Consider the following 13,866-nt stretch of genomic DNA (forward strand, 5'->3'; position numbering starts at 1 on the left):
AAAGCTCACCCCCAGGGAGAAAAATAAATAAATCAGAAATCAGAATACAAAAAAAAAAAATTACAACAGATCTGGGTGTTTATTACTCTAACATAACTTAAATATCTAAATGCCACTGTCTGATCTGGACAACTAAGGGTTACAAATATCTTTTGCTTATCAAAGTAGTTTGAGTGAAGAAATACTGTTCTCAATCGTAAACTTGTTTCAAAAAAGGGATGAAAATGCAGGTGCTAGGCAGTCTCAGTTTTCTAAAAATCGAAGCTTCTTTTACCAAAAGAAGGAAACAGACAGGAATCTCAGTGGTAGACACTCACCTGGATAAAATCTGGGAACCGTTTCTTACAAGTTGGGCAGGTGAAGTAGCCATCATTGATATGAATGGCCACGTGATCTTTCAACAAATCAAGGCGGTCAAAGGATTCTGGGCAAAAAATGCAAGAGTAAGTCTTCTGGTCGGAATGGAGCTTCATGTGGCTCTCCAGAGACGCGCTGCTGATGAAGCCCTTGTTACACAGATCACAGGTCAGCGGGCAGTTCCCCTCCCGCCCATGGAAGCGCAAGTGCTGGTCCAGTTTGTCCTTTTCACGGAAGGCCTTCCCACACTGCAGACATTTAAAAGGCCGGAAGGACTTCCGGATAAACAGATGCTGAAGAGCTGCATTCTGAAAGACATACACGGATGGGATTATTTAGTGAGGAAATTAAGAGCGCAAGTGGATCACACTTGCATAGCGAAAGAGGGGATGCTCTCTGCAATCACAGACTTCCCAGAGAAGTTAAACTCTGGGACACGCACAGTTGAAAGAAGATTTTTCTGGTGAAGACACTGAAAATGAAGTCATCCCCAAAGTTCATCTTGAAAAAAACAAACCTACTTTATGTTTTGTTTTATGTCCATGAATGTGTGTTTTCTTTTGAAAGGATTTAAGTAACATTCAAGAAAGTGTTCCCAATAAAAGACGTGTATAATAAAATAAAACAAACCCCAGAGTGGAAGAGGATAAAAATTAAAGATTTGGAAGAAAATATGTGGGGTAAGTCACACATGCATGAATGAGCTTGGAGCAAGTCAGCCAAATGTTACTTGTTCAAGTCCTTGAGAAAAAGAATTTGAAGTCTGATTAAAACGTTTAGCAAAAAAATGTAATAAGAAGAACTGAAGGGTAGTCCTTGCCAGGCACAGGGTGAAGGAGGAAATGGATACGGGGTTTCTTCTGGGGATGATGAAATGTTCTGGAATTAGATAGTGTTGATGGCTGCACAGCTTTGGAACTATTCTAAAAACCATTTTAAAAGGGTGAATTTTATGCTATATGAATTATAAATCTCAATTTAGGAGAAAGAACCAAAAGGGAAATAAAGGATTTATATGAATGTGTTTGTTCACAAAACATGAGACATGAGCATATATCGTAAGTGGAAAATATGCATTTCATCACTTCCTACTTAGAAAATGCAAAGGACAAGGTCCCAGCGCAGCTAGTTAGTTCTACTGGTTAGAGTGCCATGCTAACAAAGTTAAGCATGTTGCTTTGTTCCCTAACTAGACCAGGCAATTTTGCTTTGTTTTCAGTCACAGATTACACTTCTGATGCTGATTAGCTATCTTGTAAATTCATGCAATTGTTATGGGGCATCCAAGTGGGAGAATATGGATACTCCGTGCAAACCCATCACTACTGCTGGAAAAACAACTCATGCTCTGCGGAGAGCAGACCAACGGAATCATCTTTCACACAGAGAATACAAAATCAATATTTTAGTTATGCTATAATGAAGACTCATTCATAAGTTCCTCAAAACACCGAGAGAAAGCTCTAGGTACCTATAAGGGGGAAAATCGCTCAAAACATGTATCTGTGAATAGGTGTGCCTATGTATTAATAGCTATTAGGGGACAGTAATTGAAGGATTAAGGGAGATCTTAATGCATTATTTGTGCAATGAAAAAAGTATAGTGAACGACACTTAAACTCAGTTCCAAATTACTGATACACAGCAACTTCTAAACTAAATTTAATGTGAAATAATCATTTGGGAGAAAAGCAAAATAATTAGTTTTTACCTAGTGAAATTTCTGACCACAGTTACTGTACAATGGAAACTGTCTCTCAGGCTTGTCTAACAGCGCTAGGAGTGAGATTTTAAGACGCTACCTACTCACCTATCTCGAGTAGATAAACAGCAATTCTGTTGTCTTCCCAGGTTGACTGGGCTGCTGGGTTGACGGGGATACATAATATTTTATTCTCCTTTGTATCTAGACCCCTTAATAAACTGCTTAGCTCACAGGAAGCATTTAATAATAGGTTGAGAATTAATGAAATATATTTCATATGAAACTCAAGAAAAACTATCTCAAGGTCTTTTCTACAGCATCTGCAAAGATCTTTAAGAACAGATCTGAGGCTGGGCGTGGTGGCTCACACCTGTAATCCCAGCACTCTGGGAGGCCGAGGCAGGAGGATCGTTTGAGCTCAGGAGTTCGAAACCAGCCTGAGCAAGAGCGAGACCCCGTCTCTACTAAAAATAGAAAGAAATTAGCTGGACAACTAAAAATATATACAGAAAAAATTAGCCGGGCATGGTGGCGCATGCCTGTAGTCCCAGCCACTCGGGAGGCTGAGGCAGGAGGATCGCTTGAGCCCAGGAGTGTGAGGTTGCTGTGAGCTAGGCTGACGCCACGGCACTCTAGCCCGGGCAACACAGTGAGACTCTGTCTCAAAAAAAAAAAGAATAGATCTGTTTTCACTCAGCGTCAGAGCTTGCTTTTACCTGTTACCTCCTCACACTGCTTAGCAGTCACCTCATCTTTTACTCTATCTGGACAGGTACTTATTTTACATAAAAGCTGTTACTATTTTGTCTACTTTCAAAACTTTATAGCCTTTTTTCCCTTCCTTTTGCTCTCCCTTTGCTGCGACAGTGGGTCCAGTTGTCATCTGTGGTGTATGTATCACGCTCTGTAAACCTGTATCTTGTTCTTGCTCCATAATCCTATCTTCCTCTCCTCAATTTTTATGCTTGCCTTAAAAAAAAAAAACTTTATAGAAATATTGCAGATAAACAGATGCTTTTCTGAGGTTTAGCAATGCTAGATTCAGAACACCTTTGCCATGTATGAACTATGTCTTTTATCCAAGTTCAGCAAAGTATCCAAGGACAGACACAACACACTCCACTTCTCCTCGGATGCCAAATCCAGAACTCGGTTTTGTTTTGGTCCATTTTGCTAATCAGTCTTCTGTCGTTTCTGATTGGCATGAGTCCCTTCAGAAACTTGATTTAAACTGAGCAGCCACCTGGCTCCACTTTCCTAGTTCTGTTGACAAACCTTATCATCTTTTCGATTTCCATAGAGCCCTGAACATTGTCTAAGTACTCAAGAACTAGACTGTCTTTCTCTGAGCTAATGATACTAATGTGATCCTCGCATTACAGGGTAGTAAAAGCACTGAAGCTGTTCCCACCCCTTGACCTCCTTGCAGGCCATTTCTACCTTAAGGTGTCTTCTGTAGCTCAGAGCCACAGCCAGTACACATTTCTAGAAGAAATCACGAAAAACAGTGAAGGGAGCACATGGATCCGTTATGGTTCTTCCAGTCAACCACACCATACTGTACGTACATCAGCTACTCTAGGGATACCAAAATAGTATCGTTGCTGAATTCTGTGATTCTGGATTCAACTCATGTTGCAATGAATTCTGATATGACAGATTCTTTGAAGACAAAGACTATAAAATATTTCTAAAATTTGATATTAATAGCAAAAGGAATCTAAATTATTGATCAATTTTCACACTATTTTGATCCTGACACTAAAAGGAAATCAAAAAATCATGTTTGTTTGTTGGTTTGGGATTATTTTTAGTAACTCTTCTTTGGCCAATTTTCTGCCCAGCTTTCAAAGCCTTTGGTGGGCTAGCTCTGCTCAACACACCTCACAGCTCACTATCCTTCCACAGGAAACCCAAGCTAGGGCCAAGTTAGTGTTTGCACTATCCCATAAGCATACCAAGCACATCCCTGTGTCTGGGTCTCTGATCCTGTGGCCACCGTTCTCTGGAACGGTCTTCCTTCCTCCTGTCTCTCTTTCAACCTAAGTCTCACCTCATCCATGAATTATCCTGACTCCTCCAACCTTCTTTGGACTTTCACTCTTCCAACTTCCTATAGCAATTATAAGCTATCCTTTTACATTTAACACTTAACTGTAAACTACCTTAGTGTTGACTCCTTATTCAGACTGTAAGCTCTTAGAGGACAGTGCTCAAGTGAAAATTCTATTGTGTACCTAGCACAGTGTTGACTATACAGTTAGAATTCAATACCACTGCATAAGTCATTCAAATGGTTTTAGTGCTGGAAGGGACCTTGGAGATCACTTAGTCCTACCCTTCATTTTGTATATGAGCAATCAGCATCCCACAATTTACTCATTGATCTATTTGCAAATAAATTATCATTACTCATTAATTTGCATTTACTATAGCAACCAAATTGTAGTTTCCACCAGGATTTAGTAAGTACAGGTTGCAAAGAACAGCAGGTCAGGCAAACACTTAAGTGACATTCTGTTATGTGAAACACAGGAAACAAACCTACCTGCAGCTCCAACTGAGCAGGCAGCATTAGAGGAGAGAAAAATAGTTACATTACCAATTGGATTGGAAGACTTCCCTTCAGTTGGTCATTACCAATCTGGATAGAAAAGATGAAAAAAATACATAGCCCTACTTTTTAGAATGTGTGAAAGGAAAAAACAAAATAGCTTAACTAAGACTGACCTCCAAAAGCCACATACATGCAGCTTTGGTTTTGACATAAGGAACCTTGTACCAAAACCAGTAACCCAACTCGATCAAGAATACAAATACAATTATAGCTAGACTATGCTTGTACACCCACAACTTCGCTATACACGTGGGCTTTAGTTTTTTCCTTCAAATTCGGAAGCATTTCTCTGGACTTAGTAAAAAATCAGAATGGCCAAAGCAGAAAAGACAGTAACTGGGTAAGAGAAGGAAGTACAGAATGGGAAATAAAGTAGAATGATAGACGGGAAGATCTTAGTTCATAGCTTTTTTCCTTTCTGGCCTATATGTCTGTAGGTTTACGTATCCTTTTGAAATAATATACATTGAGCCAAAAGTTTTATTTGTTTCAATTATAAGGCCCTCACAAAGGCCGTTTAGCCTCAGAGTTCTTCGAGCCCTTCAAAGCTATCATACAGCTATACATGTTTAAATGTATTTTTACATGAAGGCATGGACTAGACTATTTTTCAAGGTCCCTTCTAGCCTATAGGCAAATAAGACATCCAAAAGAAACATAAGCTAAAATGATCATGCATCTAGAAATCATAACGTCTGAGAAGTTATACGAAAAGTCTCTTTCGTCTACGTGTAAAGTACCGATAAAAGTCTTCATGTGCTCAGCGGCCACAAACACGGGTTTAAGTCATTATTTTTTTGTCAGCACAAACACTTCTCCCACAAATTCCACACACTAACTCAGACTCAAATGCTGTGTGTGAAATAATAAGAGGAAAACACATCTAAATGGGAAGTCACTGAAGCCCTGCAGCCACAGGGTCTGAAGCCAAGACCCAGGTCACACGAGTGGGACACTAACTGGTCTCCAAACCTCGAGCTTTAGCTCAAGCTATCCCAAGTGTGTGGATTACACCTGCGGTACCAACTTGGACACAGGTGCCTTTGCATTGGTGAGTAATGGCATTTGCCAGTCTCCCCTTGGAAACCGTACATAAGCAAACTTAGTTACCCAAAATTAACTTGAGAGCTACGATTAAGCACAGATTAGTCTGTTTAAAATATAATTATTACAATTGCATGTATTCATTTCTTCATTTCCGATCTGTGAATTTAGGGGTGCAGACAACTATCCTACTTTAATGATACTTAGTACAGGAGCTGCCCAAATCCAGCTTCTGTGTTATTACTAAATTGACAGAATCTAGGACCAGCCACGCCAGCCCGCCACAGGACACAGACATTCGTACTTCCTTCCAAAATAAGGGGACCGAGCACGTGATAGGCTAGATGCAAGATTTCACCAAAGTGGGTGGCCAACAGGTTGGAAACAGCGCCGTGACGCTGGCTGGCGGGAGGAAGACCAGCCTGGCGACAGGGGCGCGCTCTCCCCACCTACCCGGATGCGCTTGGCTCTGCGCATGTCGTCCGCCGTCAGCGTGCTCGGGGCAGGCCCCACGCTCTCTTCATGCTGGGGCTGCAGGTGCAGGGTGTGAGTTTCTGGTTCACGCTCCAGGGAAGACTGGGTTTCCTGTGGCAGCGGAGGGCTTGGGATAGTGGCCTGTTCCGGTTGATCCAACCCGTTCAGAGTGGCTGGTTCAGCCTCATCAAACTGTTCCTTTGTGGGAAAATGTAGCAAGTCCTGCAATTTGCAATAACCTGGGATTATTTCCCTACCTAGACAGAGATCAGTGCTGGAAGGAGATTGTCAGCTCAGATTTAGAATTGCTGCTTATTTCTGAATGACTAGATTCATAATGCTCAGAAAAAATATTCTCCCTCTGGAAAAGTTAATTAGGTCTAACTATGCACAGAATGAGAAAACTATGAGATATTCCAGACCTGTTAACTAGGAAAAGACGGTGATATTACTTTTCTGGAACATCGATAACTTTAATTGTTTAAACAAATTAAACAAAGTCCACCCCGAGTACCTCTGGTCAATTTCAAATCTTTAGGGCAGCAACTTGGGTTTTTGTTGGAAGTAACACCTGAAAATACATTGTTTTTGCTGTCCTCCAATCACACTTTGACAGGCAGCACAGCTCTGATAGGGAAGGACTATAAACATGTGGAAGGTCTTTGTTGTGAAGTCTAGGAAGGGACCCGGTGAGTCCTCTACAAGGGGGCTCCGTCCCGTCCCCAGTACCTGTGTCCCATCGTCGCTCTTTTCCCCATTTTCACTGGTTATTTCCAGGCGGATAAATTTCGGAGGCCGCCCTGGCCGGCGACCTGGGCCGAAGCGCCTCTTGCCGCGTCCTCGTCCTCTGCCTCTCGTTCTGGGGACAAGAGACCGGGTTACGAATCACTACGGTTCCATAACACCCACAGCAAACAGTGCCCTGAAGGATCCTGACTGTCCCCAGATTGTGATCTCCTCTCACTTTGTTACTTCCCTAAGCCTCTTCTCTAACGGAAACGATTGTTTTGCTAACACACACCTTGTGAACATCTACTCTTTGCCTTCTCCGCAGCTCAGAGATGTCTTAAATTATTCTGAGTAAATAAAAATTCAAAGCACTGACAACATTTTGCTTCTGAAACGATGTGAGAAAGGCAGGCAGGACAGAACGTGCTACCTCTTGGAGTGTGTTCCCAGGAGATGTCATCTGGGACAAGATTCCACGCTTTCTCTCTTCCTCCAGCCTCACCTCATATTCCTTCCAAGAAATGTGGCTAAATTCAAAGAACTTTCTTGTTTTACTATAAGCTTCCAAAAAGTCAGAACAAATTTCTAATTTAGCTGTTGCATAACATCCTTAGTAAACGCCAATTAAATTTTATCCCCTTTAATGGACTTCTAACATACAAAAATTCCTTAATAAAAGAGACCCAGAAAGTATGTCATGAAAACTTCTTTTAGAAGATGTGCGTGGGGGAAGCAGTGTATAATATTAATCAGATTGTGCTTTATTCTTCCCCCTCATCTATTTAACAATTCAACAAATATTATATATTTTTGCCAGGAACTTTTAAAAGGTTCTCTCTGATGACAAATTCTGACCCTAGGCAAATGTGGAGAATGGCGTGATGAGCCCTATGTACCCACAGCCCGATTTCAACATCAGTAAACTCACAGCTCATCTTATTCCATCGGTACCCTCGACCCTTCCCCCCACATACACCCATTAGACGATTTTGAAGGAAATCCCAGACATCATTTCATCTGTAAATATTTCAGTATGTGTCTCTAAATCATAAGGACTCTCTATATATGACCGTAATACCATTCTGATGCCTAAAAAACACCTGATAGTTGCTGAGTATTATAGCTTGTCGAAATTCAAATTTTCCTAATTGTCTCAAATCTCTTTTAACAGCTGGCTATCTGACGTTTTATCTACTGTGTATCATGCACTGTGCTAGGCTCTGAAGACATCAAGTTATATGAGACAGATTTTATTTACCCTTAGAGGTTTAGTAGAGGCAGCAGGCGATAAACCAAAAACCACAATGTAATATAAAAAGTGCTATAATAGAGCTACAAACAGAGTTTTAGCAACAGCCAGGAGTGACTTAAATCTCACTGAGCCTCCCCACCCCAATGAAAGACATTTACTCCTGTGGTCATATCCCAGATCCTATCACCTGCTTAATCCCCCATCACTCTGATTCCATGCACAGCCCCTCCGACACTATTTTGGCTCCCCAGCTCGCTTCCTCTCGTACTTAGAACAACCCTTCAACGTCGCTAGAATCTCCAATCCAATCCTTCTGTCACTTATGTGCAGTCCTGCATCTCCTTGATGCTTTCTCTCCTCTTCTTGCACGACATAAACTCCAAGGTCATCCACTGTGATCACTCCCTTGCATATGCTCTCAACTCCCATCCCCACTGCTGCTCCATCATTCTCGCTGTGTGCTATACGTGCTTGGCAAAACCATGACCCTGTGTAGTCCAACTCCCAGCCCGCTCTGTACCGGTACTCTTGCAGCTGAGTGAAGCTGGAGGACAACACCCAGCCATGCTAGTGGTCTCGCTGCCTTTCCATGACCATGTACCTCAGGTGGGCACTAATGTTGCAGGCAAGTATGGTACTTCCCTAGAACATTCACTTTCCCACTTATCTAGCTGCCATCCCACACTGTCTCCTCTCTTTCCAAACCCTATAAAAGTTGGCAACCCTTTATCTGTCCCATCGGTACTACTCTATTCCAAACAACCCTCGTTCCTCACTTGACCTGTTGCAGTAACTTTTAACTAGACTCCTTGTCTTCAGTCTTACTTCTAAGCTAACCTGGTGTTATTTTTATTCAGAGTGATCTTTTAGAATAAAATCCAAATTTCTTACCATTACCCATAAGGTCCTACCTGATCTGGCCCCTGCCTACCCCATCCTTTATGATTCTCCCCTCATCTATCTTTTTTATACAGTGGAATTAAACATACGATTTAATTCGATAAAGGAATCATACTGCTGAAAAAAGTTTGAAAATCAGAGATGCAGATTATTTTAAAGATACATACTATCTCAGAAAGTCCTATTTCAGAATCTCTAGTTGAAGCAGATTTAACTAAGGTGAAAGGATCTCCCATTGCTTGGTATTGGCTATACTGGAAAAGGGATAGATAGTGAGTAAAAAGCAGGAGGGAAAAGAAGTGAGAGGGAAGACATTTCCCTCAGCAGCCCACCCGGTTACCTGTGTACACACAGACATGCATACACACACACACACACACACACACACATGGAAACACTCGTTAGTTTACAGGCAATTAATACGGAAATGATTCTGAACCTTTATAAACTACGTCTGTGAGCCCTTCCCCTCATCTATACCTGCTAAACACATCCAGTTTCTCATCATGAGAATTAAGATGCTGTTGCAACTGCTCCGAGCTTATAAATCGGCGGTTACATTCATAGCAGGGCCAATTCTTCTCTTGCTCTCGAAGAACTAGTCACAGGAGAGAAATCATAAACGCTGATGATCAATGGACACCAATAAAACTCAAATGCCTGCTATTCCCACCACTTTCATCTCACTGGAACCTAAGAGTTCACAATTAGACAGCATCTGCTATTTGCATTACTGCTTTGGCATAAAAATCAAAGGATAAAACTTGGCAGAGAGTTGGTTTTTAGGATCTTATTTTCTGATACAATTATGTAAGATATCAAAGGAACAAATGCCCTCATACCACTTTCTCCCACCCCTAAATAAACACACACCCCCCTCACCACACTGGAAAGACAGAGAATACTACAAAGAAAATCTATATTCAGATAACCTAGTGATTCAGACCCCAGTTTCATAATCTGAGGGTATATTTTACCACAAATGACTTAAAAGTCAATGTCCCATATAATCACCCTAGCAAAACGTTCAGAAGTATGTAATAAATCTGAATATACAAATACACCATGATCCAGCAATTCCACTCCCAGATGTGCACCCAACAGAAACATGCAGACATGTTCACGAAAACACATGTGTAAGAATGGGCATAGCGGCACTCTTCGAAATAGCCAAAAACTGCAAACGATCTTGTTGTATGGCTTTTGTCCCTGGATGCAGGAGGTTATGTCTAAATCACCGGAATTTCCCAAGTGATATGAGTGTCTTTTTATTCATGGTGGGTCCTTCACCATACTCAGGTTTATTCTAATGAGATGACTCAGGGTAAGGCAGGCTTTGCCAGAAAGCAACCATGTGATTAAAAGGTTGGGGCTCCGAGCCACGCCACAACAGCCTGACCTCCCAGGAGGGCAGGGGAAGAGGACCAGGAGCTGGTGGTTGAGTTCAATGCCCTGGCCAATGATTCGATCAGTCACACCTACATAATGATGCCTCAATAAGAACTCTAGACACCAAAGCTCAGGTGAGCTTCTATGGATGGTAATCATACATCAATGTGTCAAGATGGTGACAAGTCCTGAGGACGTGGAAGCTTCTTGGGACCATCCCAGACCTCACCACATACATCTCTTCATTGGGCTGGTCCTGATGTTATCCTTTATAAAAACTATAACTGTTAAGTATAGCACTTTTCTGAGTTTTGTGAGTCATTCTAGTGAATAATCAAACCTGAGGGGCTTTGGGAACCCCCTAAATTGTAGCTAGCTGGTCAGAAGGTGTATGTGGCTTGGGAAGCACAGGGTTTGCAGCTGGTGTCTGAAGGAGCAAAGTCTGCAGAAGACTGTGCCCTTAACCTGTGAAATTTGACCTAACTCTGGGGAATTAGTGTCAAAGTTGCACTGCATAACAAAATGTACAGTCAAATGGAGAAATGACTTGTTATACATTAATACAATAGAATATCAATAATGAGAATGAGCAAATCACAATTATATAAAAAATGTGAATGAATCTCACAAATATGTTGAGCAAAAGATGCCCAGACACAAAAGATGTACATATCATATAATTCTGTTTATGCACAATTCCATTACAAGTACATCTTATGTGTGGTATCGGAAGTCAGAAGAGTAATGACGCTGGGAGTAAGAATTAGAAGGCAAAAGGAAACTTCTAGGGTACTAGTTATGTTCTGTCTTGATCTGGGTACAGGTTACAAAGAGGTGCCGACTTTGTGAAGATCCATCAAGCTGTATACTTATGATTTCTGTACCTTTCTCTATGCAGATTATACTGCAGTAACATTTACATTAAAAACAAAGTCAATGCCTGCCTTGCTCTGTCCTTAGAGATGATTAAATCTAGATAGGAATCATCCTCTGATCTAGGTTCTAATTTGGTATTTGGAGGTTTTCATTATATTAAATACCATTTTCCAGCACCCGTGAAAGAAATGTTAATGTGTCATTGTAATTTGATTCTAGAATTAGATGGAGACGTATAGCTCTAAAAAACTTACTGGAATATCTTCTGAAATACATTGAGATAGGAAATTTAGAGGCTGCATCAAAGACGTAATGTATATAATTTAGAATTCATACAGAAAATGTAAAATATAAAAGTCCAACCACCTTTCCTTTCTTCCTCAGAAATGTCATGAATTTTCTGGTTCACGAACTCAGCATAGGATGCAGCATACCACACCTGCAAGAACCAAGTACATCATCAAGAACCAAGGGACATTACCAGATGTTCTTTGCATGCTTAAATTATTTCTCCTGCTTACATGAAACAATTTGAGCTTTTCCATGGCCCATTAAAAAAAAAAATCATGCTGTGAGTCTCCCCCTGCTATACCCTCCTAGCAGATCATCAGCCAGGAAGTTCATCTGCCGACACGCACTGCATGTTTTCTTTTTCCTCTTTAGAAAACTGTTTTTGCATTATAATAACTTTACAAGAATTATATCCCAAAGTCTCTTCATCTACATAAACAGCCTCATCTGATTTTTTAATCTACATTTAAGCACAGGTTTTTACACAATTGTAATCATTAGTGGCTGCCACCAAACAGCTCTCACTGGGATCACCGATGACTATTTCAAACGCTACCACACTCTCCTGAGTCTTTTCCTCCCTCCCACCCCATGGGCTGTACTCTCTCACTCTCCTTGTCTAGCTCTCTTCCTCTCCTAACTTCTAAATATTAGTGTTCCCCAAAAGCTTAGTCCAAGGACCTCTTAGTTTACCCTCAGGTGATCTCATCCGTTTCCAACAAACTCTATGCTAATTATCTGCAAATTAAAATCTCCATTCCAGACCCTCCTTCTCTGTTCCCTCTAAGTGATTTCAACTGGATATTTTGGATGTCTCACAAACAGCTCAAACTTAACATGTCCAGAATGGAATTCTCGATGCTCCCAACTCACACCCCCACCCCTGTCTATCTTCCCCATCTCAGTAAATACCTTCCACCTAAAAGGTGGCTTTGCTTCTACAGTCGTAGAAGCAAAGGACTGCTGCTTCCTCGGATGCTCTCCATCTCTGCTCCTGCCGCCCACATGCATGCCAGCACCATCATTTGCCTGGACTACCACCCAGTCTTCTAACTAGCCTCTCCCACCCCCTTTTCCTGCAATCTACACAGAGGCCAGAGTGCTCTCCTTAAATCCCAATTACCCTGATTTGATCACTGCACATCGTATAGAGGTATCAAAATATCACATGTACTCCAAAAATGTGTACAACTAACATATATCGATAAAAACACACACAATCATGGCCGGGCGCGGTGGCTCACGCCTGTAATCCTAGCTCTCTGGGAGGCCGAGGCAGGCGGATTGTTTGAGCTCTGGAGTTCGAAACCAGCCTGAGCAAGAGTGAGACCCTGTCTCTACTGAAAAATAGAAAGAAATGATCTAGACAACTAAAAATATATACATATATAAAAAATTAGCCGGGCATGGTGGCGCATACCTGTAGTCCCAGCTACTTGGGAGGCTAAGGCAGAAGGATTGCTGGAGCCCAGGAGTTTGAGGTTGCTGTGAGCAAGGCTGAGGCCACGGCACTCTAGCCCAGGCAACACAGTGAGACTCTGTCTCAAAAAAAAAAAACAAAAAAAAACTCACACACAATCAGATCTCGTCGTGCAGGCAATGGCCTCTCGTTTCATGATAAACCTGAAATGCTCCGCGATAGTCTCCAAAGGGCTCCATGCCTCCCTGACCTCGGTCCTTGCCATGCTCCCTTCCCCACTGTTCAGCCAAGGGTCCACTTCCAGCTGCTCAAACATGCCAATGCCTTCCCACCCCCTGCCTTCGCCCCTGCTGTTTCACCCCAGGAACACCGGGCTCCTCCGCTCACCCCCGTCCCAGCCCTCTGCAGCGCTGGCCCTTCTTGTTCCACAGTGTTTGGCCTGCAAAGCCTCCCCTAATCACATCTAAACCCGAACCGGTCCCTTTCCTGTCACCTGCTCTTTCTGTACCCTCTGTTTCCTTCGTGGCACTTACCCCTCTGTGATATTATGTGCTTGTTTACACCTTTCTGCCCTTTTCCCCTGTAGAATACAAGTTCCCTGAGCATAGAGAGCCAGTCTGTCTTTTCCTAGTGTCTGAAACATAGCGGGAGTTCAATATATCAATCACTAAATGAACTGATCATATACAATTTTACGGAACATTATTTTAAATATATGGAAATATTCATAGAGACTTCATTTTTCAACTGTGGGATAATATTCTATAGAGTCTGTATTCCATATACTTAACTATGTCCGTGTTTGGACTTTC

The 13,866-nt window shown here is 41.8% G+C and overlaps 1 protein-coding gene across 1 annotated transcript in view; it reads right to left on the bottom strand.

Moving 5' to 3' along the window:
- Window positions 1–13,866, bottom strand: part of PRDM10 (PR domain containing 10) — a 67,685-nt gene that overhangs the window by 33,192 nt on the left and 20,627 nt on the right. The window contains exons 7-12 of the mRNA XM_012644271.1: window positions 11,710–11,782; window positions 9,559–9,676; window positions 6,927–7,056; window positions 6,177–6,419; window positions 4,611–4,622; window positions 318–665 (exon numbers count right to left, since the gene is read on the bottom strand). Of these exons, the coding sequence (XP_012499725.1) occupies window positions 318–665; window positions 4,611–4,622; window positions 6,177–6,419; window positions 6,927–7,056; window positions 9,559–9,676; window positions 11,710–11,782 (924 nt within the window). The remainder of the gene's footprint in view (window positions 1–317; window positions 666–4,610; window positions 4,623–6,176; window positions 6,420–6,926; window positions 7,057–9,558; window positions 9,677–11,709; window positions 11,783–13,866) is intronic.

Source organism: Propithecus coquereli, unplaced genomic scaffold (genome assembly GCF_000956105.1).
Source record: "Propithecus coquereli isolate 6110/MARCELLA unplaced genomic scaffold, Pcoq_1.0 Scaffold209, whole genome shotgun sequence".
Classification (NCBI taxonomy): domain Eukaryota; kingdom Metazoa; phylum Chordata; class Mammalia; order Primates; family Indriidae; genus Propithecus; species Propithecus coquereli.